At 43.1% G+C, this 27,588-nt stretch overlaps 1 protein-coding gene across 2 annotated transcripts in view; it reads right to left on the bottom strand.

The window, feature by feature from the left end:
- The window catches only part of LOC129829470 (CDK5 and ABL1 enzyme substrate 2-like), a 121,062-nt gene that overhangs the window by 39,346 nt on the left and 54,128 nt on the right, over positions 1–27,588 (bottom strand). The window contains exon 3 of one of the 2 annotated variants that reach the window (XM_055891169.1): positions 27,401–27,478. The exons of the other annotated variant lie outside the window; for it this stretch is intronic. Within the exon in view, the coding sequence (XP_055747144.1) occupies positions 27,401–27,478 (78 nt within the window). The remainder of the gene's footprint in view (positions 1–27,400; positions 27,479–27,588) is intronic. 2 annotated transcript variants of the gene reach the window in all.

Raw genomic sequence — 27,588 nt, 5'->3', positions numbered from 1 at the left:
CTAAAGGAACAGGCATGGTAATGTACTAGAATCTAGCAGACACTAGGCCCTACTAAAGGAACAGGCATGGTAATGTAGTAGAATCTAGCAGACACTAGGCCCTACTAAAGGAACAGGCATGGTAATGTAGTAGAATCTAGCAGACACTAGGCCCTACTAAAGGAACAGGCATGGTAATGTACTAGAATCTAGCAGACACTAGGCCCTACTAAAGGAACAGGCATGGTAATGTAGTAGAATATAGCAGACACTAGGCCCTACTAAAGGAACAGACATGGTAATGTAGTAGAATCTAGCAGACACTAGGCCCTACTAAAGGAACAGACATGGTAATGTAGTAGAATCTAGCAGACACTAGGCCCTACTAAAGGAACAGACGGTAATGTAGTAGAATCTAGCAGACACTAGGCCCTACTAAAGGAACAGGTAATGTACTAGAATCTAGCAGACACTAGGCCCTACTAAAGGAACAGGCATGGTAATATAGTAGAATCTAGCAGACACTAGGCCCTACTAAATGAACAGACATGGTAATGTAGTAGAATCTAGCAGACACTAGGCCCTACTAAAGGAACAGCCATGGTAATGTACTAGAATTTAGCAGACACTAGGCCCTACTAAAGGAACAGACATGGTAATGTACTAGAATCTAGCAGACACTAGGCCCTACTAAAGGAACAGGCATGGTAATGTAGTAGAATATAGCAGACACTAGGCCCTACTAAAGGAACAGACATGGTAATGTAGTAGAATCTAGCAGACACTAGGCCCTACTAAAGGAACAGGCATGGTAATGCACTAGAATCTAGCAGACACTAGGCCCTACTAAAGGAACAGACATGGTAATATAGTAGAATCTAGCAGACACTAGGCCCTACTAAAGGAACAGGCATGGTAATGTAGTAGAATCTAGCAGACACTAGGCCCTACTAAAGGAACAGACATGGTAATGTAGTAGAATCTAGCAGACACTAGGCCCTACTAAAGGAACAGGCATGGTAATGTAGTAGAATCTAGCAGACACTAGGCCCTACTAAAGGAACAGACATGGTAATGTAGTAGAATCTAGCAGACACTAGGCCCTACTAAAGGAACAGACATGGTAATGTACTATAATCTAGCAGACACTAGGCCCTACTAAAGGAACAGGCATGGTAATGTACTAGAATCTAGCAGACACTAGGCCCTACTAAAGGAACAGACATGGTAATGTAGTAGAATCTAGCAGACACTAGGCCCTACTAAAGGAACAGACATGGTAATGTAGTAAAATCTAGCAGGCACTAGGCCCTACTAAAGGAACAGGCATGGTAATGTAGTTTAATATAGCAGACACTAGGCCCTACTAAAGGAACAGACATGGTAATGTAGTAGAATCTAGCAAACACTAGGCCCTACTAAATGAACAGACATGGTAATGTAGTAGAATCTAGCAGACACTAGGCCCTACTAAAGGAACAGGCATGGTAATGTAGTAGAATCTAGCAGACACTAGGCCCTACTAAAGGAACAGACATGGTAATGTACTATAATCTAGCAGACACTAGGCCCTACTAAAGGAACATACATGGTAATGTACTAGAATCTAGCAGACACTAGGCCTTACTAAAGGAACAGACATGGTAATGTGGTAGAATTTAGCAGACACTAGGCCCTACTAAAGGAACAGACATGGTAATGTACTAGAATCTAGCAGACACTAGGCCCTACTAAAGGAACAGGCATGGTAATGTACTAGAATCTAGCAGACACTAGGCCCTACTAAAGGAACAGGCATGGTAATGTAGTAGAATCTAGCAGACACTAGGCCCTACTAAAGGAACAGGCATGGTAATGTAGTAGAATCTAGCAGACACTAGGCCCTACTAAAGGAACAGGCATGGTAATGTAGTAGAATCTAGCAGACACTAGGCCCTACTAAAGGAACAGCCATGGTAATGTAGTAGAATCTAGCAGACACTAGGCCCTACTAAAGGAACAGACATGGTAATGTAGTAGAATCTAGCAGACACTAGGCCCTACTAAAGGAACAGACATGGTAATGTAGTAGAATCTAGCAGACACTAGGCCCTACTAAAGGAACAGGCATGGTAATGTAGTAGAATCTAGCAGACACTAGGCCCTACTAAAGGAACAGACATGGTAATGTACTAGAATCTAGAAGACACTAGGCCCTACTAAAGGAACAGGTAATGTACTAGAATCTAGCAGACACTAGGCCCTACTAAATGAACAGACATGGTAATGTAGTAGAATCTAGCAGACACTAGGCCCTACTAAAGGAACAGCCATGGTAATGTACTAGAATTTAGCAGACACTAGGCCCTACTAAAGGAACAGACATGGTAATGTACTAGAATCTAGCAGACACTAGGCCCTACTAAAGGAACAGGCATGGTAATGTAGTAGAATATAGCAGACACTAGGCCCTACTAAAGGAACAGACATGGTAATGTAGTAGAATCTAGCAGACACTAGGCCCTACTAAAGGAACAGGCATGGTAATGTAGTTTAATATAGCAGACACTAGGCCCTACTAAAGGAACAGACATGGTAATGTAGTAGAATCTAGCAAACACTAGGCCCTACTAAATGAACAGACATGGTAATGTAGTAGAATCTAGCAGACACTAGGCCCTACTAAAGGAACAGGCATGGTAATGTAGTAGAATCTAGCAGACACTAGGCCCTACTAAAGGAACAGACATGGTAATGTACTATAATCTAGCAAACACTAGGCCCTACTAAAGGAACATACATGGTAATGTAGTAGAATCTAGCAGACACTAGGCCCTACTAAAGGAACAGACATGGTAATGTAGTATAATCTAGCAGACACTAGGCCCTACTAAAGGAACAGACATGGTAATGTACTAGAATCTAGAAGACACTAGGCCCTACTAAAGGAACAGGCATGGTAATGTACTATAATCTAGCAGACACTAGGCCCTACTAAAGGAACATACATGGTAATGTACTAGAATCTAGCAGACACTAGGCCTTACTAAAGGAACAGCCATGGTAATGTACTAGAATTTAGCAGACACTAGGCCCTACTAAAGGAACAGACATGGTAATGTACTAGAATCTAGCAGACACTAGGCCCTACTAAAGGAACAGGCATGGTAATGTAGTAGAATATAGCAGACACTAGGCCCTACTAAAGGAACAGACATGGTAATGTAGTAGAATCTAGCAGACACTAGGCCCTACTAAAGGAACAGGCATGGTAATGCACTAGAATCTAGCAGACACTAGGCCCTACTAAAGGAACAGCCATGGTAATGTAGTAGAATCTAGCAGACACTAGGCCCTACTAAAGGAACAGACATGGTAATGTAGTAGAATCTAGCAGACACTAGGCCCTACTAAAGGAACAGACATGGTAATGTAGTAGAATCTAGCAGACACTAGGCCCTACTAAAGGAACAGGCATGGTAATGTAGTAGAATCTAGCAGACACTAGGCCCTACTAAAGGAACAGACATGGTAATGTACTAGAATCTAGAAGACACTAGGCCCTACTAAAGGAACAGGTAATGTACTAGAATCTAGCAGACACTAGGCCCTACTAAATGAACAGACATGGTAATGTAGTAGAATCTAGCAGACACTAGGCCCTACTAAAGGAACAGCCATGGTAATGTACTAGAATTTAGCAGACACTAGGCCCTACTAAAGGAACAGACATGGTAATGTACTAGAATCTAGCAGACACTAGGCCCTACTAAAGGAACAGGCATGGTAATGTAGTAGAATATAGCAGACACTAGGCCCTACTAAAGGAACAGACATGGTAATGTAGTAGAATCTAGCAGACACTAGGCCCTACTAAAGGAACAGACATGGTAATATAGTAGAATCTAGCAGACACTAGGCCCTACTAAAGGAACAGGCATGGTAATGTAGTAGAATCTAGCAGACACTAGGCCCTACTAAAGGAACAGACATGGTAATGTAGTAGAATCTAGCAAACACTAGGCCCTACTAAATGAACAGACATGGTAATGTAGTAGAATCTAGCAGACACTAGGCCCTACTAAAGGAACAGGCATGGTAATGTAGTAGAATCTAGCAGACACTAGGCCCTACTAAAGGAACAGACATGGTAATGTACTATAATCTAGCAAACACTAGGCCCTACTAAAGGAACATACATGGTAATGTAGTAGAATCTAGCAGACACTAGGCCCTACTAAAGGAACAGACATGGTAATGTAGTATAATCTAGCAGACACTAGGCCCTACTAAAGGAACAGGCATGGTAATGTAGTAGAATCTAGCAGACACTAGGCCCTACTAAAGGAACAGACATGGTAATGTAGTAGAATCTAGCAGACACTAGGCCCTACTAAAGGAACATACATGGTAATGTAGTAGAATCTAGCAGACACTAGGCCCTACTAAAGGAACAGGTAATGTACTATAATCTAGCAGACACTAGGCCCTACTAAAGGAACAGACATGGTAATGTACTAGAATCTAGAAGACACTAGGCCCTACTAAAGGAACAGGCATGGTAATGTACTATAATCTAGCAGACACTAGGCCCTACTAAAGGAACATACATGGTAATGTACTAGAATCTAGCAGACACTAGGCCTTACTAAAGGAACAGCCATGGTAATGTACTAGAATTTAGCAGACACTAGGCCCTACTAAAGGAACAGACATGGTAATGTACTAGAATCTAGCAGACACTAGGCCCTACTAAAGGAACAGGCATGGTAATGTAGTAGAATATAGCAGACACTAGGCCCTACTAAAGGAACAGACATGGTAATGTAGTAGAATCTAGCAGACACTAGGCCCTACTAAAGGAACAGGCATGGTAATGCACTAGAATCTAGCAGACACTAGGCCCTACTAAAGGAACAGCCATGGTAATGTAGTAGAATCTAGCAGACACTAGGCCCTACTAAAGGAACAGACATGGTAATGTAGTAGAATCTAGCAGACACTAGGCCCTACTAAAGGAACAGACATGGTAATGTAGTAGAATCTAGCAGACACTAGGCCCTACTAAAGGAACAGACATGGTAATGTACTAGAATCTAGAAGACACTAGGCCCTACTAAAGGAACAGGTAATGTACTAGAATCTAGCAGACACTAGGCCCTACTAAAGGAACAGGCATGGTAATGTAGTAGAATCTAGCAGACACTAGGCCCTACTAAAGGAACAGACATGGTAATGTACTAGAATCTAGAAGACACTAGGCCCTACTAAAGGAACAGGTAATGTACTAGAATCTAGCAGACACTAGGCCCTACTAAAGGAACAGGCATGGTAATATAGTAGAATCTAGCAGACACTAGGCCCTACTAAATGAACAGACATGGTAATGTAGTAGAATCTAGCAGACACTAGGCCCTACTAAAGGAACAGCCATGGTAATGTACTAGAATTTAGCAGACACTAGGCCCTACTAAAGGAACAGACATGGTAATGTACTAGAATCTAGCAGACACTAGGCCCTACTAAAGGAACAGGCATGGTAATGTAGTAGAATATAGCAGACACTAGGCCCTACTAAAGGAACAGACATGGTAATGTAGTAGAATCTAGCAGACACTAGGCCCTACTAAAGGAACAGGCATGGTAATGCACTAGAATCTAGCAGACACTAGGCCCTACTAAAGGAACAGACATGGTAATATAGTAGAATCTAGCAGACACTAGGCCCTACTAAAGGAACAGGCATGGTAATGTAGTAGAATCTAGCAGACACTAGGCCCTACTAAAGGAACAGACATGGTAATGTAGTAGAATCTAGCAGACACTAGGCCCTACTAAAGGAACAGGCATGGTAATGTAGTTTAATATAGCAGACACTAGGCCCTACTAAAGGAACAGACATGGTAATGTAGTCGAATCTAGCAAACACTAGGCCCTACTAAATGAACAGACATGGTAATGTAGTAGAATCTAGCAGACACTAGGGCCTACTAAAGGAACAGGCATGGTAATGTAGTAGAATCTAGCAGACACTAGGCCCTACTAAAGGAACAGACATGGTAATGTACTAGAATCTAGCAGACACTAGGCCCTACTAAAGGAACAGGTAATGTAGTAGAATCTAGCAGACACTAGGCCCTACTAAAGGAACAGACATGGTAATGTAGTAGAATCTAGCAGACACTAGGCCCTACTAAAGGAACAGACATGGTAATGTACTAGAATCTAGAAGACACTAGGCCCTACTAAAGGAACAGGTAATGTACTAGAATCTAGCAGACACTAGGCCCTACTAAAGGAACAGGCATGGTAATGTACTATAATCTAGCAGACACTAGGCCCTACTAAAGGAACATACATGGTAATGTACTAGAATCTAGCAGACACTAGGCCTTACTAAAGGAACAGACATGGTAATGTGGTAGAATCTAGCAGACACTAGGCCCTACTAAAGGAACAGACATGGTAATGTACTAGAATCTAGCAGACACTAGGCCCTACTAAAGGAACAGGCATGGTAATGTAGTAGAATCTAGCAGACACTAGGCCCTACTAAAGGAACAGGCATGGTAATGTACTAGAATCTAGCAGACACTAGGCCCTACTAAAGGAACAGGCATGGTAATGTAGTAGAATCTAGCAGACACTAGGCCCTACTAAAGGAACAGGCATGGTAATGTAGTAGAATCTAGCAGACACTAGGCCCTACTAAAGGAACAGGCATGGTAATGTAGTAGAATCTAGCAGACACTAGGCCCTACTAAAGGAACAGCCATGGTAATGTAGTAGAATCTAGCAGACACTAGGCCCTACTAAAGGAACAGACATGGTAATGTAGTAGAATCTAGCAGACACTAGGCCCTACTAAAGGAACAGACATGGTAATGTAGTAGAATCTAGCAGACACTAGGCCCTACTAAAGGAACAGACATGGTAATGTACTAGAATCTAGAAGACACTAGGCCCTACTAAAGGAACAGGTAATGTACTAGAATCTAGCAGACACTAGGCCCTACTAAAGGAACAGGCATGGTAATGTAGTAGAATCTAGCAGACACTAGGCCCTACTAAAGGAACAGACATGGTAATGTACTAGAATCTAGAAGACACTAGGCCCTACTAAAGGAACAGGTAATGTACTAGAATCTAGCAGACACTAGGCCCTACTAAAGGAACAGGCATGGTAATATAGTAGAATCTAGCAGACACTAGGCCCTACTAAATGAACAGACATGGTAATGTAGTAGAATCTAGCAGACACTAGGCCCTACTAAAGGAACAGCCATGGTAATGTACTAGAATTTAGCAGACACTAGGCCCTACTAAAGGAACAGACATGGTAATGTACTAGAATCTAGCAGACACTAGGCCCTACTAAAGGAACAGGCATGGTAATGTAGTAGAATATAGCAGACACTAGGCCCTACTAAAGGAACAGACATGGTAATGTAGTAGAATCTAGCAGACACTAGGCCCTACTAAAGGAACAGGCATGGTAATGCACTAGAATCTAGCAGACACTAGGCCCTACTAAAGGAACAGACATGGTAATGTACTAGAATTTAGCAGACACTAGGCCCTACTAAAGGAACAGACATGGTAATGCAGTAGAATCTAGCAGACACTAGGCCCTACTAAAGGAACAGACATGGTAATGTACTATAATCTAGCAGACACTAGGCCCTACTAAAGGAACATACATGGTAATGTACTAGAATCTAGCAGACACTAGGCCTTACTAAAGGAACAGACATGGTAATGTGGTAGAATTTAGCAGACACTAGGCCCTACTAAAGGAACAGACATGGTAATGTACTAGAATCTAGCAGACACTAGGCCCTACTAAAGGAACAGGCATGGTAATGTACTAGAATCTAGCAGACACTAGGCCCTACTAAAGGAACAGGCATGGTAATGTAGTAGAATCTAGCAGACACTAGGCCCTACTAAAGGAACAGGCATGGTAATGTAGTAGAATCTAGCAGACACTAGGCCCTACTAAAGGAACAGGCATGGTAATGTAGTAGAATCTAGCAGACACTAGGCCCTACTAAAGGAACAGCCATGGTAATGTAGTAGAATCTAGCAGACACTAGGCCCTACTAAAGGAACAGACATGGTAATGTAGTAGAATCTAGCAGACACTAGGCCCTACTAAAGGAACAGACATGGTAATGTAGTAGAATCTAGCAGACACTAGGCCCTACTAAAGGAACAGGCATGGTAATGTAGTAGAATCTAGCAGACACTAGGCCCTACTAAAGGAACAGACATGGTAATGTACTAGAATCTAGAAGACACTAGGCCCTACTAAAGGAACAGGTAATGTACTAGAATCTAGCAGACACTAGGCCCTACTAAATGAACAGACATGGTAATGTAGTAGAATCTAGCAGACACTAGGCCCTACTAAAGGAACAGGCATGGTAATGTAGTAGAATATAGCAGACACTAGGCCCTACTAAAGGAACAGCCATGGTAATGTACTAGAATTTAGCAGACACTAGGCCCTACTAAAGGAACAGACATGGTAATGTACTAGAATCTAGCAGACACTAGGCCCTACTAAAGGAACAGGCATGGTAATGTAGTAGAATATAGCAGACACTAGGCCCTACTAAAGGAACAGACATGGTAATGTAGTAGAATCTAGCAGACACTAGGCCCTACTAAAGGAACAGGCATGGTAATGTAGTTTAATATAGCAGACACTAGGCCCTACTAAAGGAACAGACATGGTAATGTAGTAGAATCTAGCAAACACTAGGCCCTACTAAATGAACAGACATGGTAATGTAGTAGAATCTAGCAGACACTAGGCCCTACTAAAGGAACAGGCATGGTAATGTAGTAGAATCTAGCAGACACTAGGCCCTACTAAAGGAACAGACATGGTAATGTACTATAATCTAGCAAACACTAGGCCCTACTAAAGGAACATACATGGTAATGTAGTAGAATCTAGCAGACACTAGGCCCTACTAAAGGAACAGACATGGTAATGTAGTAGAATCTAGCAGACACTAGGCCCTACTAAAGGAACAGGCATGGTAATGCACTAGAATCTAGCAGACACTAGGCCCTACTAAAGGAACAGACATGGTAATGTAGTAGAATCTAGCAAACACTAGGCCCTACTAAAGGAACAGGCATGGTAATGTAGTAGAATATAGCAGACACTAGGCCCTACTAAAGGAACAGACATGGTAATGTAGTAGAATCTAGCAGACACTAGGCCCTACTAAAGGAACAGACATGGTAATGTAGTAGAATCTAGCAGACACTAGGCCCTACTAAAGGAACAGACATGGTAATGTAGTAGAATCTAGCAGACACTAGGCCCTACTAAAGGAACAGACATGGTAATGTACTAGAATCTAGAAGACACTAGGCCCTACTAAAGGAACAGGTAATGTACTAGAATCTAGCAGACACTAGGCCCTACTAAAGGAACAGGCATGGTAATGTAGTAGAATCTAGCAGACACTAGGCCCTACTAAAGGAACAGACATGGTAATGTACTAGAATCTAGAAGACACTAGGCCCTACTAAAGGAACAGGTAATGTACTAGAATCTAGCAGACACTAGGCCCTACTAAAGGAACAGGCATGGTAATATAGTAGAATCTAGCAGACACTAGGCCCTACTAAATGAACAGACATGGTAATGTAGTAGAATCTAGCAGACACTAGGCCCTACTAAAGGAACAGCCATGGTAATGTACTAGAATTTAGCAGACACTAGGCCCTACTAAAGGAACAGACATGGTAATGTACTAGAATCTAGCAGACACTAGGCCCTACTAAAGGAACAGGCATGGTAATGTAGTAGAATATAGCAGACACTAGGCCCTACTAAAGGAACAGACATGGTAATGTAGTAGAATCTAGCAGACACTAGGCCCTACTAAAGGAACAGGCATGGTAATGCACTAGAATCTAGCAGACACTAGGCCCTACTAAAGGAACAGACATGGTAATATAGTAGAATCTAGCAGACACTAGGCCCTACTAAAGGAACAGGCATGGTAATGTAGTAGAATCTAGCAGACACTAGGCCCTACTAAAGGAACAGACATGGTAATGTAGTAGAATCTAGCAGACACTAGGCCCTACTAAAGGAACAGGCATGGTAATGTAGTTTAATATAGCAGACACTAGGCCCTACTAAAGGAACAGACATGGTAATGTAGTAGAATCTAGCAAACACTAGGCCCTACTAAATGAACAGACATGGTAATGTAGTAGAATCTAGCAGACACTAGGGCCTACTAAAGGAACAGGCATGGTAATGTAGTAGAATCTAGCAGACACTAGGCCCTACTAAAGGAACAGACATGGTAATGTACTAGAATCTAGCAGACACTAGGCCCTACTAAAGGAACAGGTAATGTAGTAGAATCTAGCAGACACTAGGCCCTACTAAAGGAACAGACATGGTAATGTAGTAGAATCTAGCAGACACTAGGCCCTACTAAAGGAACAGACATGGTAATGTACTAGAATCTAGAAGACACTAGGCCCTACTAAAGGAACAGGTAATGTACTAGAATCTAGCAGACACTAGGCCCTACTAAAGGAACAGGCATGGTAATGTACTATAATCTAGCAGACACTAGGCCCTACTAAAGGAACATACATGGTAATGTACTAGAATCTAGCAGACACTAGGCCTTACTAAAGGAACAGACATGGTAATGTGGTAGAATCTAGCAGACACTAGGCCCTACTAAAGGAACAGACATGGTAATGTACTAGAATCTAGCAGACACTAGGCCCTACTAAAGGAACAGGCATGGTAATGTACTAGAATCTAGCAGACACTAGGCCCTACTAAAGGAACAGGCATGGTAATGTAGTAGAATCTAGCAGACACTAGGCCCTACTAAAGGAACAGGCATGGTAATGTAGTAGAATCTAGCAGACACTAGGCCCTACTAAAGGAACAGGCATGGTAATGTAGTAGAATCTAGCAGACACTAGGCCCTACTAAAGGAACAGCCATGGTAATGTAGTAGAATCTAGCAGACACTAGGCCCTACTAAAGGAACAGACATGGTAATGTAGTAGAATCTAGCAGACACTAGGCCCTACTAAAGGAACAGACATGGTAATGTAGTAGAATCTAGCAGACACTAGGCCCTACTAAAGGAACAGACATGGTAATGTACTAGAATCTAGAAGACACTAGGCCCTACTAAAGGAACAGGTAATGTACTAGAATCTAGCAGACACTAGGCCCTACTAAAGGAACAGGCATGGTAATGTAGTAGAATCTAGCAGACACTAGGCCCTACTAAAGGAACAGACATGGTAATGTACTAGAATCTAGAAGACACTAGGCCCTACTAAAGGAACAGGTAATGTACTAGAATCTAGCAGACACTAGGCCCTACTAAAGGAACAGGCATGGTAATATAGTAGAATCTAGCAGACACTAGGCCCTACTAAATGAACAGACATGGTAATGTAGTAGAATCTAGCAGACACTAGGCCCTACTAAAGGAACAGCCATGGTAATGTACTAGAATTTAGCAGACACTAGGCCCTACTAAAGGAACAGACATGGTAATGTACTAGAATCTAGCAGACACTAGGCCCTACTAAAGGAACAGGCATGGTAATGTAGTAGAATATAGCAGACACTAGGCCCTACTAAAGGAACAGACATGGTAATGTAGTAGAATCTAGCAGACACTAGGCCCTACTAAAGGAACAGGCATGGTAATGCACTAGAATCTAGCAGACACTAGGCCCTACTAAAGGAACAGACATGGTAATGTACTAGAATCTAGAAGACACTAGGCCCTACTAAAGGAACAGGTAATGTACTAGAATCTAGCAGACACTAGGCCCTACTAAAGGAACAGGCATGGTAATGTAGTAGAATCTAGCAGACACTAGGCCCTACTAAAGGAACAGACATGGTAATGTACTAGAATCTAGAAGACACTAGGCCCTACTAAAGGAACAGGTAATGTACTAGAATCTAGCAGACACTAGGCCCTACTAAAGGAACAGGCATGGTAATATAGTAGAATCTAGCAGACACTAGGCCCTACTAAATGAACAGACATGGTAATGTAGTAGAATCTAGCAGACACTAGGCCCTACTAAAGGAACAGCCATGGTAATGTACTAGAATTTAGCAGACACTAGGCCCTACTAAAGGAACAGACATGGTAATGTACTAGAATCTAGCAGACACTAGGCCCTACTAAAGGAACAGGCATGGTAATGTAGTAGAATATAGCAGACACTAGGCCCTACTAAAGGAACAGACATGGTAATGTAGTAGAATCTAGCAGACACTAGGCCCTACTAAAGGAACAGGCATGGTAATGCACTAGAATCTAGCAGACACTAGGCCCTACTAAAGGAACAGACATGGTAATATAGTAGAATCTAGCAGACACTAGGCCCTACTAAAGGAACAGGCATGGTAATGTAGTAGAATCTAGCAGACACTAGGCCCTACTAAAGGAACAGACATGGTAATGTAGTAGAATCTAGCAGACACTAGGCCCTACTAAAGGAACAGACATGGTAATGTTGTAGAATCTAGCAGACACTAGGCCCTACTAAAGGAACAGGCATGGTAATGTAGTTTAATATAGCAGACACTAGGCCCTACTAAAGGAACAGACATGGTAATGTAGTAGAATCTAGCAAACACTAGGCCCTACTAAATGAACAGACATGGTAATGTAGTAGAATCTAGCAGACACTAGGCCCTACTAAAGGAACAGGCATGGTAATGTAGTAGAATCTAGCAGACACTAGGCCCTACTAAAGGAACAGACATGGTAATGTAGTAGAATCTAGCAGACACTAGGCCCTACTAAAGGAACAGGCATGGTAATGTAGTTTAATATAGCAGACACTAGGCCCTACTAAAGGAACAGACATGGTAATGTAGTAGAATCTAGCAAACACTAGGCCCTACTAAATGAACAGACATGGTAATGTAGTAGAATCTAGCAGACACTAGGCCCTACTAAAGGAACAGGCATGGTAATGTAGTAGAATCTAGCAGACACTAGGCCCTACTAAAGGAACAGACATGGTAATGTACTAGAATCTAGCAGACACTAGGCCCTACTAAAGGAACAGGTAATGTAGTAGAATCTAGCAGACACTAGGCCCTACTAAAGGAACAGACATGGTAATGTAGTAGAATCTAGCAGACACTAGGCCCTACTAAAGGAACAGACATGGTAATGTACTAGAATCTAGAAGACACTAGGCCCTACTAAAGGAACAGGTAATGTACTAGAATCTAGCAGACACTAGGCCCTACTAAAGGAACAGGCATGGTAATGTACTATAATCTAGCAGACACTAGGCCCTACTAAAGGAACATACATGGTAATGTACTAGAATCTAGCAGACACTAGGCCTTACTAAAGGAACAGACATGGTAATGTGGTAGAATCTAGCAGACACTAGGCCCTACTAAAGGAACAGACATGGTAATGTACTAGAATCTAGCAGACACTAGGCCCTACTAAAGGAACAGGCATGGTAATGTACTAGAATCTAGCAGACACTAGGCCCTACTAAAGGAACATACATGGTAATGTAGTAGAATCTAGCAGACACTAGGCCCTACTAAAGGAACAGACATGGTAATGTAGTATAATCTAGCAGACACTAGGCCCTACTAAAGGAACAGGCATGGTAATGTAGTAGAATATAGCAGACACTAGGCCCTACTAAAGGAACAGACATGGTAATGTAGTAGAATCTAGCAGACACTAGGCCCTACTAAAGGAACAGGCATGGTAATGCACTAGAATCTAGCAGACACTAGGCCCTACTAAAGGAACAGCCATGGTAATGTAGTAGAATCTAGCAGACACTAGGCCCTACTAAAGGAACAGACATGGTAATGTAGTAGAATCTAGCAGACACTAGGCCCTACTAAAGGAACAGACATGGTAATGTAGTAGAATCTAGCAGACACTAGGCCCTACTAAAGGAACAGACATGGTAATGTACTAGAATCTAGAAGACACTAGGCCCTACTAAAGGAACAGGTAATGTACTAGAATCTAGCAGACACTAGGCCCTACTAAAGGAACAGGCATGGTAATGTAGTAGAATCTAGCAGACACTAGGCCCTACTAAAGGAACAGACATGGTAATGTACTAGAATCTAGAAGACACTAGGCCCTACTAAAGGAACAGGTAATGTACTAGAATCTAGCAGACACTAGGCCCTACTAAAGGAACAGGCATGGTAATATAGTAGAATCTAGCAGACACTAGGCCCTACTAAATGAACAGACATGGTAATGTAGTAGAATCTAGCAGACACTAGGCCCTACTAAAGGAACAGCCATGGTAATGTACTAGAATTTAGCAGACACTAGGCCCTACTAAAGGAACAGACATGGTAATGTACTAGAATCTAGCAGACACTAGGCCCTACTAAAGGAACAGGCATGGTAATGTAGTAGAATATAGCAGACACTAGGCCCTACTAAAGGAACAGACATGGTAATGTAGTAGAATCTAGCAGACACTAGGCCCTACTAAAGGAACAGGCATGGTAATGCACTAGAATCTAGCAGACACTAGGCCCTACTAAAGGAACAGACATGGTAATATAGTAGAATCTAGCAGACACTAGGCCCTACTAAAGGAACAGGCATGGTAATGTAGTAGAATCTAGCAGACACTAGGCCCTACTAAAGGAACAGACATGGTAATGTAGTAGAATCTAGCAGACACTAGGCCCTACTAAAGGAACAGACATGGTAATGTAGTAGAATCTAGCAGACACTAGGCCCTACTAAAGGAACAGGCATGGTAATGTAGTTTAATATAGCAGACACTAGGCCCTACTAAAGGAACAGACATGGTAATGTAGTAGAATCTAGCAAACACTAGGCCCTACTAAATGAACAGACATGGTAATGTAGTAGAATCTAGCAGACACTAGGCCCTACTAAAGGAACAGGCATGGTAATGTAGTAGAATCTAGCAGACACTAGGCCCTACTAAAGGAACAGACATGGTAATGTACTAGAATCTAGCAGACACTAGGCCCTACTAAAGGAACAGGTAATGTAGTAGAATCTAGCAGACACTAGGCCCTACTAAAGGAACAGACATGGTAATGTAGTAGAATCTAGCAGACACTAGGCCCTACTAAAGGAACAGACATGGTAATGTACTAGAATCTAGAAGACACTAGGCCCTACTAAAGGAACAGGTAATGTACTAGAATCTAGCAGACACTAGGCCCTACTAAAGGAACAGGCATGGTAATGTAGTAGAATCTAGCAGACACTAGGCCCTACTAAAGGAACAGGCATGGTAATGTAGTAGAATCTAGCAGACACTAGGCCCTACTAAAGGAACAGCCATGGTAATGTAGTAGAATCTAGCAGACACTAGGCCCTACTAAAGGAACAGACATGGTAATGTAGTAGAATCTAGCAGACACTAGGCCCTACTAAAGGAACAGACATGGTAATGTAGTAGAATCTAGCAGACACTAGGCCCTACTAAAGGAACAGACATGGTAATGTACTAGAATCTAGAAGACACTAGGCCCTACTAAAGGAACAGGTAATGTACTAGAATCTAGCAGACACTAGGCCCTACTAAAGGAACAGGCATGGTAATGTAGTAGAATCTAGCAGACACTAGGCCCTACTAAAGGAACAGACATGGTAATGTACTAGAATCTAGAAGACACTAGGCCCTACTAAAGGAACAGGTAATGTACTAGAATCTAGCAGACACTAGGCCCTACTAAAGGAACAGGCATGGTAATATAGTAGAATCTAGCAGACACTAGGCCCTACTAAATGAACAGACATGGTAATGTAGTAGAATCTAGCAGACACTAGGCCCTACTAAAGGAACAGCCATGGTAATGTACTAGAATTTAGCAGACACTAGGCCCTACTAAAGGAACAGACATGGTAATGTACTAGAATCTAGCAGACACTAGGCCCTACTAAAGGAACAGGCATGGTAATGTAGTAGAATATAGCAGACACTAGGCCCTACTAAAGGAACAGACATGGTAATGTAGTAGAATCTAGCAGACACTAGGCCCTACTAAAGGAACAGGCATGGTAATGCACTAGAATCTAGCAGACACTAGGCCCTACTAAAGGAACAGACATGGTAATGTAGTAGAATCTAGCAGGCACTAGGCCCTACTAAAGGAACAGGCATGGTAATGTAGTTTAATATAGCAGACACTAGGCCCTACTAAAGGAACAGACATGGTAATGTAGTAGAATCTAGCAAACACTAGGCCCTACTAAATGAACAGACATGGTAATGTAGTAGAATCTAGCAGACACTAGGCCCTACTAAAGGAACAGGCATGGTAATGTAGTAGAATCTAGCAGACACTAGGCCCTACTAAAGGAACAGACATGGTAATGTACTATAATCTAGCAGACACTAGGCCCTACTAAAGGAACATACATGGTAATGTAGTAGAATCTAGCAGACACTAGGCCCTACTAAAGGAACAGACATGGTAATGTAGTATAATCTAGCAGACACTAGGCCCTACTAAAGGAACAGGCATGGTAATGTAGTAGAATATAGCAGACACTAGGCCCTACTAAAGGAACAGACATGGTAATGTAGTAGAATCTAGCAGACACTAGGCCCTACTAAAGGAACAGGCATGGTAATGCACTAGAATATAGCAGACACTAGGCCCTACTAAAGGAACAGACATGGTAATGTAGTAGAATCTAGCAGACACTAGGCCCTACTAAAGGAACAGCCATGGTAATGTAGTAGAATCTAGCAGACACTAGGCCCTACTAAAGGAACAGACATGGTAATGTAGTAGAATCTAGCAGACACTAGGCCCTACTAAAGGAACAGACATGGTAATGTACTAGAATCTAGAAGACACTAGGCCCTACTAAAGGAACAGGTAATGTACTAGAATCTAGCAGACACTAGGCCCTACTAAAGGAACAGGCATGGTAATGTAGTAGAATCTAGCAGACACTAGGCCCTACTAAAGGAACAGACATGGTAATGTACTAGAATCTAGAAGACACTAGGCCCTACTAAAGGAACAGGTAATGTACTAGAATCTAGCAGACACTAGGCCCTACTAAAGGAACAGGCATGGTAATATAGTAGAATCTAGCAGACACTAGGCCCTACTAAATGAACAGACATGGTAATGTAGTAGAATCTAGCAGACACTAGGCCCTACTAAAGGAACAGCCATGGTAATGTACTAGAATTTAGCAGACACTAGGCCCTACTAAAGGAACAGACATGGTAATGTACTAGAATCTAGCAGACACTAGGCCCTACTAAAGGAACAGGCATGGTAATGTAGTAGAATATAGCAGACACTAGGCCCTACTAAAGGAACAGACATGGTAATGTAGTAGAATCTAGCAGACACTAGGCCCTACTAAAGGAACAGGCATGGTAATGCACTAGAATCTAGCAGACACTAGGCCCTACTAAAGGAACAGGCATGGTAATATAGTTTAATATAGCAGACACTAGGCCCTACTAAAGGAACAGACATGGTAATGTAGTAGAATCTAGCAAACACTAGGCCCTACTAAATGAACAGACATGGTAATGTAGTAGAATCTAGCAGACACTAGGCCCTACTAAAGGAACAGGCATGGTAATGTACTAGAATCTAGCAGACACTAGGCCCTACTAAAGGAACAGACATGGTAATGTACTAGAATCTAGCAGACACTAGGCCCTACTAAAGGAACAGGTAATGTAGTAGAATCTAGCAGACACTAGGCCCTACTAAAGGAACAGACATGGTAATGTAGTAGAATCTAGCAGACACTAGGCCCTACTAAAGGAACAGACATGGTAATGTACTAGAATCTAGAAGACACTAGGCCCTACTAAAGGAACAGGTAATGTACTAGAATCTAGCAGACACTAGGCCCTACTAAAGGAACAGGCATGGTAATGTACTATAATCTAGCAGACACTAGGCCCTACTAAAGGAACATACATGGTAATGTACTAGAATCTAGCAGACACTAGGCCTTACTAAAGGAACAGACATGGTAATGTGGTAGAATCTAGCAGACACTAGGCCCTACTAAAGGAACAGACATGGTAATGTACTAGAATCTAGCAGACACTAGGCCCTACTAAAGGAACAGGCATGGTAATGTACTAGAATCTAGCAGACACTAGGCCCTACTAAAGGAACAGGCATGGTAATGTAGTAGAATCTAGCAGACACTAGGCCCTACTAAAGGAACAGGCATGGTAATGTAGTAGAATCTAGCAGACACTAGGCCCTACTAAAGGAACAGGCATGGTAATGTAGTAGAATCTAGCAGACACTAGGCCCTACTAAAGGAACAGCCATGGTAATGTAGTAGAATCTAGCAGACACTAGGCCCTACTAAAGGAACAGACATGGTAATGTAGTAGAATCTAGCAGACACTAGGCCCTACTAAAGGAACAGACATGGTAATGTAGTAGAATCTAGCAGACACTAGGCCCTACTAAAGGAACAGGCATGGTAATGTAGTAGAATCTAGCAGACACTAGGCCCTACTAAAGGAACAGGTAATGTACTAGAATCTAGCAGACACTAGGCCCTACTAAAGGAACAGGCATGGTAATGTAGTAGAATCTAGCAGACACTAGGCCCTACTAAAGGAACAGACATGGTAATGTACTAGAATCTAGAAGACACTAGGCCCTACTAAAGGAACAGGTAATGTACTAGAATCTAGCAGACACTAGGCCCTACTAAAGGAACAGGCATGGTAATATAGTAGAATCTAGCAGACACTAGGCCCTACTAAATGAACAGACATGGTAATGTAGTAGAATCTAGCAGACACTAGGCCCTACTAAAGGAACAGCCATGGTAATGTACTAGAATTTAGCAGACACTAGGCCCTACTAAAGGAACAGACATGGTAATGTACTAGAATTTAGCAGACACTAGGCCCTACTAAAGGAACAGGCATGGTAATGCACTAGAATCTAGCAGACACTAGGCCCTACTAAAGGAACAGACATGGTAATGTACTAGAATCTAGAAGACACTAGGCCCTACTAAAGGAATAGGTAATGTACTAGAATCTAGCAGACACTAGGCCCTACTAAAGGAACAGGCATGGTAATGTAGTAGAATCTAGCAGACACTAGGCCCTACTAAAGGAACAGACATGGTAATGTACTAGAATCTAGAAGACACTAGGCCCTACTAAAGGAACAGGTAATGTACTAGAATCTAGCAGACACTAGGCCCTACTAAAGGAACAGGCATGGTAATATAGTAGAATCTAGCAGACACTAGGCCCTACTAAATGAACAGACATGGTAATGTAGTAGAATCTAGCAGACACTAGGCCCTACTAAAGGAACAGCCATGGTAATGTACTAGAATTTAGCAGACACTAGGCCCTACTAAAGGAACAGACATGGTAATGTACTAGAATCTAGCAGACACTAGGCCCTACTAAAGGAACAGGCATGGTAATGTAGTAGAATATAGCAGACACTAGGCCCTACTAAAGGAACAGACATGGTAATGTAGTAGAATCTAGCAGACACTAGGCCCTACTAAAGGAACAGGCATGGTAATGCACTAGAATCTAGCAGACACTAGGCCCTACTAAAGGAACAGACATGGTAATATAGTAGAATCTAGCAGACACTAGGCCCTACTAAAGGAACAGGCATGGTAATGTAGTAGAATCTAGCAGACACTAGGCCCTACTAAAGGAACAGACATGGTAATGTAGTAGAATCTAGCAGACACTAGGCCCTACTAAAGGAACAGACATGGTAATGTAGTAGAATCTAGCAGACACTAGGCCCTACTAAAGGAACAGGCATGGTAATGTAGTTTAATATAGCAGACACTAGGCCCTACTAAAGGAACAGACATGGTAATGTAGTAGAATCTAGCAAACACTAGGCCCTACTAAATGAACAGACATGGTAATGTAGTAGAATCTAGCAGACACTAGGCCCTACTAAAGGAACAGGCATGGTAATGTAGTAGAATCTAGCAGACACTAGGCCCTACTAAAGGAACAGACATGGTAATGTACTAGAATCTAGCAGACACTAGGCCCTACTAAAGGAACAGGTAATGTAGTAGAATCTAGCAGACACTAGGCCCTACTAAAGGAACAGACATGGTAATGTAGTAGAATCTAGCAGACACTAGGCCCTACTAAAGGAACAGACATGGTAATGTACTAGAATCTAGAAGACACTAGGCCCTACTAAAGGAACAGGTAATGTACTAGAATCTAGCAGACACTAGGCCCTACTAAAGGAACAGGCATGGTAATGTACTATAATCTAGCAGACACTAGGCCCTACTAAAGGAACATACATGGTAATGTACTAGAATCTAGCAGACACTAGGCCTTACTAAAGGAACAGACATGGTAATGTGGTAGAATCTAGCAGACACTAGGCCCTACTAAAGGAACAGGCATGGTAATGTAGTAGAATCTAGCAGACACTAGGCCCTACTAAAGGAACAGGCATGGTAATGTACTAGAATCTAGCAGACACTAGGCCCTACTAAAGGAACAGGCATGGTAATGTACTAGAATCTAGCAGACACTAGGCCCTACTAAAGGAACAGGCATGGTAATGTAGTAGAATCTAGCAGACACTAGGCCCTACTAAAGGAACAGGCATGGTAATGTAGTAGAATCTAGCAGACACTAGGCCCTACTAAAGGAACAGGCATGGTAATGTAGTAGAATCTAGCAGACACTAGGCCCTACTAAAGGAACAGCCATGGTAATGTAGTAGAATCTAGCAGACACTAGGCCCTACTAAAGGAACAGGCATGGTAATGTACTATAATCTAGCAGACACTAGGCCCTACTAAAGGAACATACATGGTAATGTACTAGAATCTAGCAGACACTAGGCCTTACTAAAGGAACAGACATGGTAATGTGGTAGAATCTAGCAGACACTAGGCCCTACTAAAGGAACAGACATGGTAATGTACTAGAATCTAGCAGACACTAGGCCCTACTAAAGGAACAGGCATGGTAATGTACTAGAATCTAGCAGACACTAGGCCCTACTAAAGGAACAGGCATGGTAATGTAGTAGAATCTAGCAGACACTAGGCCCTACTAAAGGAACAGGCATGGTAATGTAGTAGAATCTAGCAGACACTAGGCCCTACTAAAGGAACAGGCATGGTAATGTAGTAGAATCTAGCAGACACTAGGCCCTACTAAAGGAACAGCCATGGTAATGTAGTAGAATCTAGCAGACACTAGGCCCTACTAAAGGAACAGACATGGTAATGTAGTAGAATCTAGCAGACACTAGGCCCTACTAAAGGAACAGACATGGTAATGTAGTAGAATCTAGCAGACACTAGGCCCTACTAAAGGAACAGGCATGGTAATGTAGTAGAATCTAGCAGACACTAGGCCCTACTAAAGGAACAGGTAATGTACTAGAATCTAGCAGACACTAGGCCCTACTAAAGGAACAGGCATGGTAATGTAGTAGAATCTAGCAGACACTAGGCCCTACTAAAGGAACAGACATGGTAATGTACTAGAATCTAGAAGACACTAGGCCCTACTAAAGGAACAGGTAATGTACTAGAATCTAGCAGACACTAGGCCCTACTAAAGGAACAGGCATGGTAATATAGTAGAATCTAGCAGACACTAGGCCCTACTAAATGAACAGACATGGTAATGTAGTAGAATCTAGCAGACACTAGGCCCTACTAAAGGAACAGCCATGGTAATGTACTAGAATTTAGCAGACACTAGGCCCTACTAAAGGAACAGACATGGTAATGTACTAGAATTTAGCAGACACTAGGCCCTACTAAAGGAACAGGCATGGTAATGCACTAGAATCTAGCAGACACTAGGCCCTACTAAAGGAACAGACATGGTAATGTACTAGAATCTAGAAGACACTAGGCCCTACTAAAGGAATAGGTAATGTACTAGAATCTAGCAGACACTAGGCCCTACTAAAGGAACAGGCATGGTAATGTAGTAGAATCTAGCAGACACTAGGCCCTACTAAAGGAACAGACATGGTAATGTACTAGAATCTAGAAGACACTAGGCCCTACTAAAGGAACAGGTAATGTACTAGAATCTAGCAGACACTAGGCCCTACTAAAGGAACAGGCATGGTAATATAGTAGAATCTAGCAGACACTAGGCCCTACTAAATGAACAGACATGGTAATGTAGTAGAATCTAGCAGACACTAGGCCCTACTAAAGGAACAGCCATGGTAATGTACTAGAATTTAGCAGACACTAGGCCCTACTAAAGGAACAGACATGGTAATGTACTAGAATCTAGCAGACACTAGGCCCTACTAAAGGAACAGGCATGGTAATGTAGTAGAATATAGCAGACACTAGGCCCTACTAAAGGAACAGACATGGTAATGTAGTAGAATCTAGCAGACACTAGGCCCTACTAAAGGAACAGGCATGGTAATGCACTAGAATCTAGCAGACACTAGGCCCTACTAAAGGAACAGGCATGGTAATGTACTAGAATCTAGCAGACACTAGGCCCTACTAAAGGAACAGGTAATGTAGTAGAATCTAGCAGACACTAGGCCCTACTAAAGGAACAGGTAATGTAGTAGAATCTAGCAGACACTAGGCCCTACTAAAGGAACAGACATGGTAATGTAGTAGAATCTAGCAGACACTAGGCCCTACTAAAGGAACAGACATGGTAATATAGTAGAATCTAGCAGACACTAGGCCCTACTAAAGGAACAGGCATGGTAATGTAGTAGAATCTAGCAGACACTAGGCCCTACTAAAGGAACAGACATGGTAATGTAGTAGAATCTAGCAGACACTAGGCCCTACTAAAGGAACAGACATGGTAATGTAGTAGAATCTAGCAGACACTAGGCCCTACTAAAGGAACAGGCATGGTAATGTAGTTTAATATAGCAGACACTAGGCCCTACTAAAGGAACAGACATGGTAATGTAGTAGAATCTAGCAAACACTAGGCCCTACTAAATGAACAGACATGGTAATGTAGTAGAATCTAGCAGACACTAGGCCCTACTAAAGGAACAGGCATGGTAATGTAGTAGAATCTAGCAGACACTAGGCCCTACTAAAGGAACAGACATGGTAATGTACTAGAATCTAGCAGACACTAGGCCCTACTAAAGGAACAGGTAATGTAGTAGAATCTAGCAGACACTAGGCCCTACTAAAGGAACAGACATGGTAATGTAGTAGAATCTAGCAGACACTAGGCCCTACTAAAGGAACAGACATGGTAATGTACTAGAATCTAGAAGACACTAGGCCCTACTAAAGGAACAGGTAATGTACTAGAATCTAGCAGACACTAGGCCCTACTAAAGGAACAGGCATGGTAATGTACTATAATCTAGCAGACACTAGGCCCTACTAAAGGAACATACATGGTAATGTACTAGAATCTAGCAGACACTAGGCCTTACTAAAGGAACAGACATGGTAATGTGGTAGAATCTAGCAGACACTAGGCCCTACTAAAGGAACAGACATGGTAATGTACTAGAATCTAGCAGACACTAGGCCCTACTAAAGGAACAGGCATGGTAATGTACTAGAATCTAGCAGACACTAGGCCCTACTAAAGGAACAGGCATGGTAATGTAGTAGAATCTAGCAGACACTAGGCCCTACTAAAGGAACAGGCATGGTAATGTAGTAGAATCTAGCAGACACTAGGCCCTACTAAAGGAACAGGCATGGTAATGTAGTAGAATCTAGCAGACACTAGGCCCTACTAAAGGAACAGCCATGGTAATGTAGTAGAATCTAGCAGACACTAGGCCCTACTAAAGGAACAGACATGGTAATGTAGTAGAATCTAGCAGACACTAGGCCCTACTAAAGGAACAGACATGGTAATGTAGTAGAATCTAGCAGACACTAGGCCCTACTAAAGGAACAGACATGGTAATGTACTAGAATCTAGAAGACACTAGGCCCTACTAAAGGAACAGGTAATGTACTAGAATCTAGCAGACACTAGGCCCTACTAAAGGAACAGGCATGGTAATGTAGTAGAATCTAGCAGACACTAGGCCCTACTAAAGGAACAGACATGGTAATGTACTAGAATCTAGAAGACACTAGGCCCTACTAAAGGAACAGGTAATGTACTAGAATCTAGCAGACACTAGGCCCTACTAAAGGAACAGGCATGGTAATATAGTAGAATCTAGCAGACACTAGGCCCTACTAAATGAACAGACATGGTAATGTAGTAGAATCTAGCAGACACTAGGCCCTACTAAAGGAACAGCCATGGTAATGTACTAGAATTTAGCAGACACTAGGCCCTACTAAAGGAACAGACATGGTAATGTACTAGAATCTAGCAGACACTAGGCCCTACTAAAGGAACAGGCATGGTAATGTAGTAGAATATAGCAGACACTAGGCCCTACTAAAGGAACAGACATGGTAATGTAGTAGAATCTAGCAGACACTAGGCCCTACTAAAGGAACAGGCATGGTAATGCACTAGAATCTAGCAGACACTAGGCCCTACTAAAGGAACAGACATGGTAATGTAGTAGAATCTAGCAGGCACTAGGCCCTACTAAAGGAACAGGCATGGTAATGTAGTTTAATATAGCAGACACTAGGCCCTACTAAAGGAACATACATGGTAATGTAGTAGAATCTAGAAGACACTAGGCCCTACTAAAGGAACAGGTAATGTAGTATAATCTAGCAGACACTAGGCCCTACTAAAGGAACAGGCATGGTAATGTACTAGAATCTAGCAGACACTAGGCCCTACTAAAGGAACATACATGGTAGTGTACTAGAATCTAGCAGACACTAGGCCCTACTAAAGGAACAGGCATGGTAATGTAGTAGAATCTAGCAGACACTAGGCCCTACTAAAGGAACAGGCATGGTAATGTACTAGAATCTAGCAGACACTAGGCCCTACTAAAGGAACAGGCATGGTAATGTACTAGAATCTAGCAGGCACTAGGCCCTACTAAAGGAACAGACGTGGTAATGTAAAAGGACTAAAGGTGTACAGGACAATTGGGGTAGCAGGTAGCCTAGTGGTTAAGAGCGTTAGGACTAATACCTGGAAGGTTGCAAGACATATCCTCCGAGCTGACACGGTAAGAATCTGTCGTTCTGCAACCTGAACAAGGCAGTTAACCCACTGTTCCTAGGCCGCCATTGAAAATAAGAATTTGTTCTTAACTGACTTGCCTGGTCAAATAAAGGTTAAATGTAAAACAAAAAAAATACAGCGAGGATGAGACAGGAAGGCTGAGGCAGCTGATAACACACGAAGAGATCCAGAAAGGGTCCCAAATGCCACCCTATTCCCTTTATAGTGCACTACTTTTGACCAGGGCCCATAGGGAATAGGGTACCATTTGGGACAAAGACCCTACACAGCTCAGAATGCTCTCTCTCTCTCTTTCACACTCTCTGTAGATAACGTAGCTGCCGTTTGTGGTTAGCAGTGTATCTGCTCTATATAAAAGTGACACCTACTGTATAGCACAGCCAGTCATAGCCAATCCTCTGTCCCGCTCTCTCTCATGTCACTCTCCTGAGGAGACAGAGACACGCAGGGAATAGAGGCTGCTGGAGGAGTCTGCTCTTTCTTTAAACTGACAGATGCAGTCCTGCAGACCAGCGTAGAGAACTCCCTACCCAGCAAACTATAATTGGTAAGAACATTCGTTAGGTCGTGGCAAACGTTCTCACAACACAAAAACTGTGAAGCCGTCCATGCTGATGAGTGTAGAATGTTTGTATAAAACATTCACCTGATGTTGCAAGAACGTTCCCAGAAAACATTTAATCTGCTCTTTAAAAAGGTTCCCAGAATGTTTCATTAGGTTGTGGGAACAGAGACAGAAAAAAAAAGAGAGAAAAAAAAAGACGGAAGACAATTTGGATTTCCTGCAGCTTTGTGCGGTAGCTTTGTGCGGTAGCTTTGTGCGGTAGCTTTGTGCGGTAGCTTTGTGCGGTAGCTTTGTGCGGTAGCTTTGTGCGGTAGCTTTGTGCTGCAGCTTTGTGCTGCAGCTTTGTGCTGCAGCTTTGCGCTGCAGCTTTGCGCTGCAGCTTTGCGCTGCAGCTTTGCGCTGCAGCTTTGCGTGGTAGCTTTGCGCGGTAGCTTTGCGCTGAAGGGTGTGTTTGTTGACTGATTCATTCTCCCTCTCTCTCCCTGTTCTGTGTTGTTCCTGTAAAATGGCTGCCCTCTACTCTCTGGGGGTGGACGTGACAGTGCAGGTAGAGCACTGGACTGGTATGCTACTGTCTGGCCATGATCTCTGGTCTCTGGGATCAGATGGGACTGTTTATTTATATCAGAGGAAGCCAGAATACAACAGTTAAGAGGACAGGAAGAGATGGGTGAGTGAGAGGGGTGAGGGGGCGAGGGGTTAAGGAGAGAAAGGAGAGGGGTGAGGTGGGGGCGAGGGGTTCAGGAGAGAGAGGAGAGGGGTGAGGTGGGGGCGAGGGGTTCAGGAGAGAGAGGAGAGGGGTGAGGTGGGGGCGAGGGGTTAAGGAGAGAGAGGAGAGGGGTGAGGATTGGGCGAGGAGTTAAGGAGAGAGAGGATAGGGGTGAGGTGGGGGCGAGGGGTTAAGAAGAGAGAGGAGAGGGGTGAGGTGGGGGCGAGGGGTTAAGGAGAGAGAGGAGAGGGGTGAAGAGGGGGCGAGGGGTTAAGGAGAGAGAGGAGAGGGGTGAGGAGTTAAGGAGAGAGAGGAGAGGGGTGAGACACAGTGACACATGGTGAGGGGTTAAGGAGAGAGGTGAGGTGGTGGTGAGGGGTTAAGGAGAGAGGAGAGGGGTGAGGTGGAGGCGAGGGGTTAAGGAGAGAGAAGACACACAGGGACACATGGTGACCCCAGGGGGGGACAGAGAGCTGGGGGGGAAAAAGGGGTGAGACACAGGGACACATGGTGACCCCAGGGGGGGGGACAGAGAGCTGAGGAGGGGTGAGAAGGACTGATGAGGGGGAGGGGAGAGGACGACGGCCTAGCTTGCAGGTCTGTGACTCAAGGAACGTGGGAATGGGTGACACACAGGGACACAGCTGGACTCCAGGATAGATGACGGGACAAAACACTGTCTGGGTGTATTCATGACTCAGTCACAGGGTGCAATGCATTATGGATGTTCATATTTAGCATTGTTCCGCAATCTACACTACCAGGTACCAGGATGCAATGCATTATGGATGTTCATATTTAGTATTGTTTTGCAGTCTACACCACCAGCTACCAGTAGCATTGTGTGAATGAACAGAAATGCTCAGTGCCTCACAAAATAGTGTGATCATGTGACTGAACAGCAGAGTTTGTGCCATTTAATGGTGTGAGGAATCAGCACAGTACAGAACGTGACACACTGCCTCAGCATAGTGTGAAGAGAATACACTGTACTGTACCTGATGTGAAAGCTCTCTCCATAGGGTAATACTGAGAAGGCTGCACACAGAGAACGCTTGGCACAGATAAACACGATCCTGGAGAGACAAAAACAACAGAAACAAAATGTTAGGGAGGGAGAGAGAGAGAGAGAGAGACAGAGTGTCAGAGACAGAGTGTCAGAGACAGAGTGTCAGAGACAGAGTGT

Source organism: Salvelinus fontinalis, chromosome 31, assembly GCF_029448725.1.
Source record: "Salvelinus fontinalis isolate EN_2023a chromosome 31, ASM2944872v1, whole genome shotgun sequence".
NCBI classification, from domain to species: domain Eukaryota; kingdom Metazoa; phylum Chordata; class Actinopteri; order Salmoniformes; family Salmonidae; genus Salvelinus; species Salvelinus fontinalis.
The sequence above is the reverse complement of the archived record's forward strand: the minus strand, read 5'-3'. Positions and strand labels throughout refer to the sequence as shown.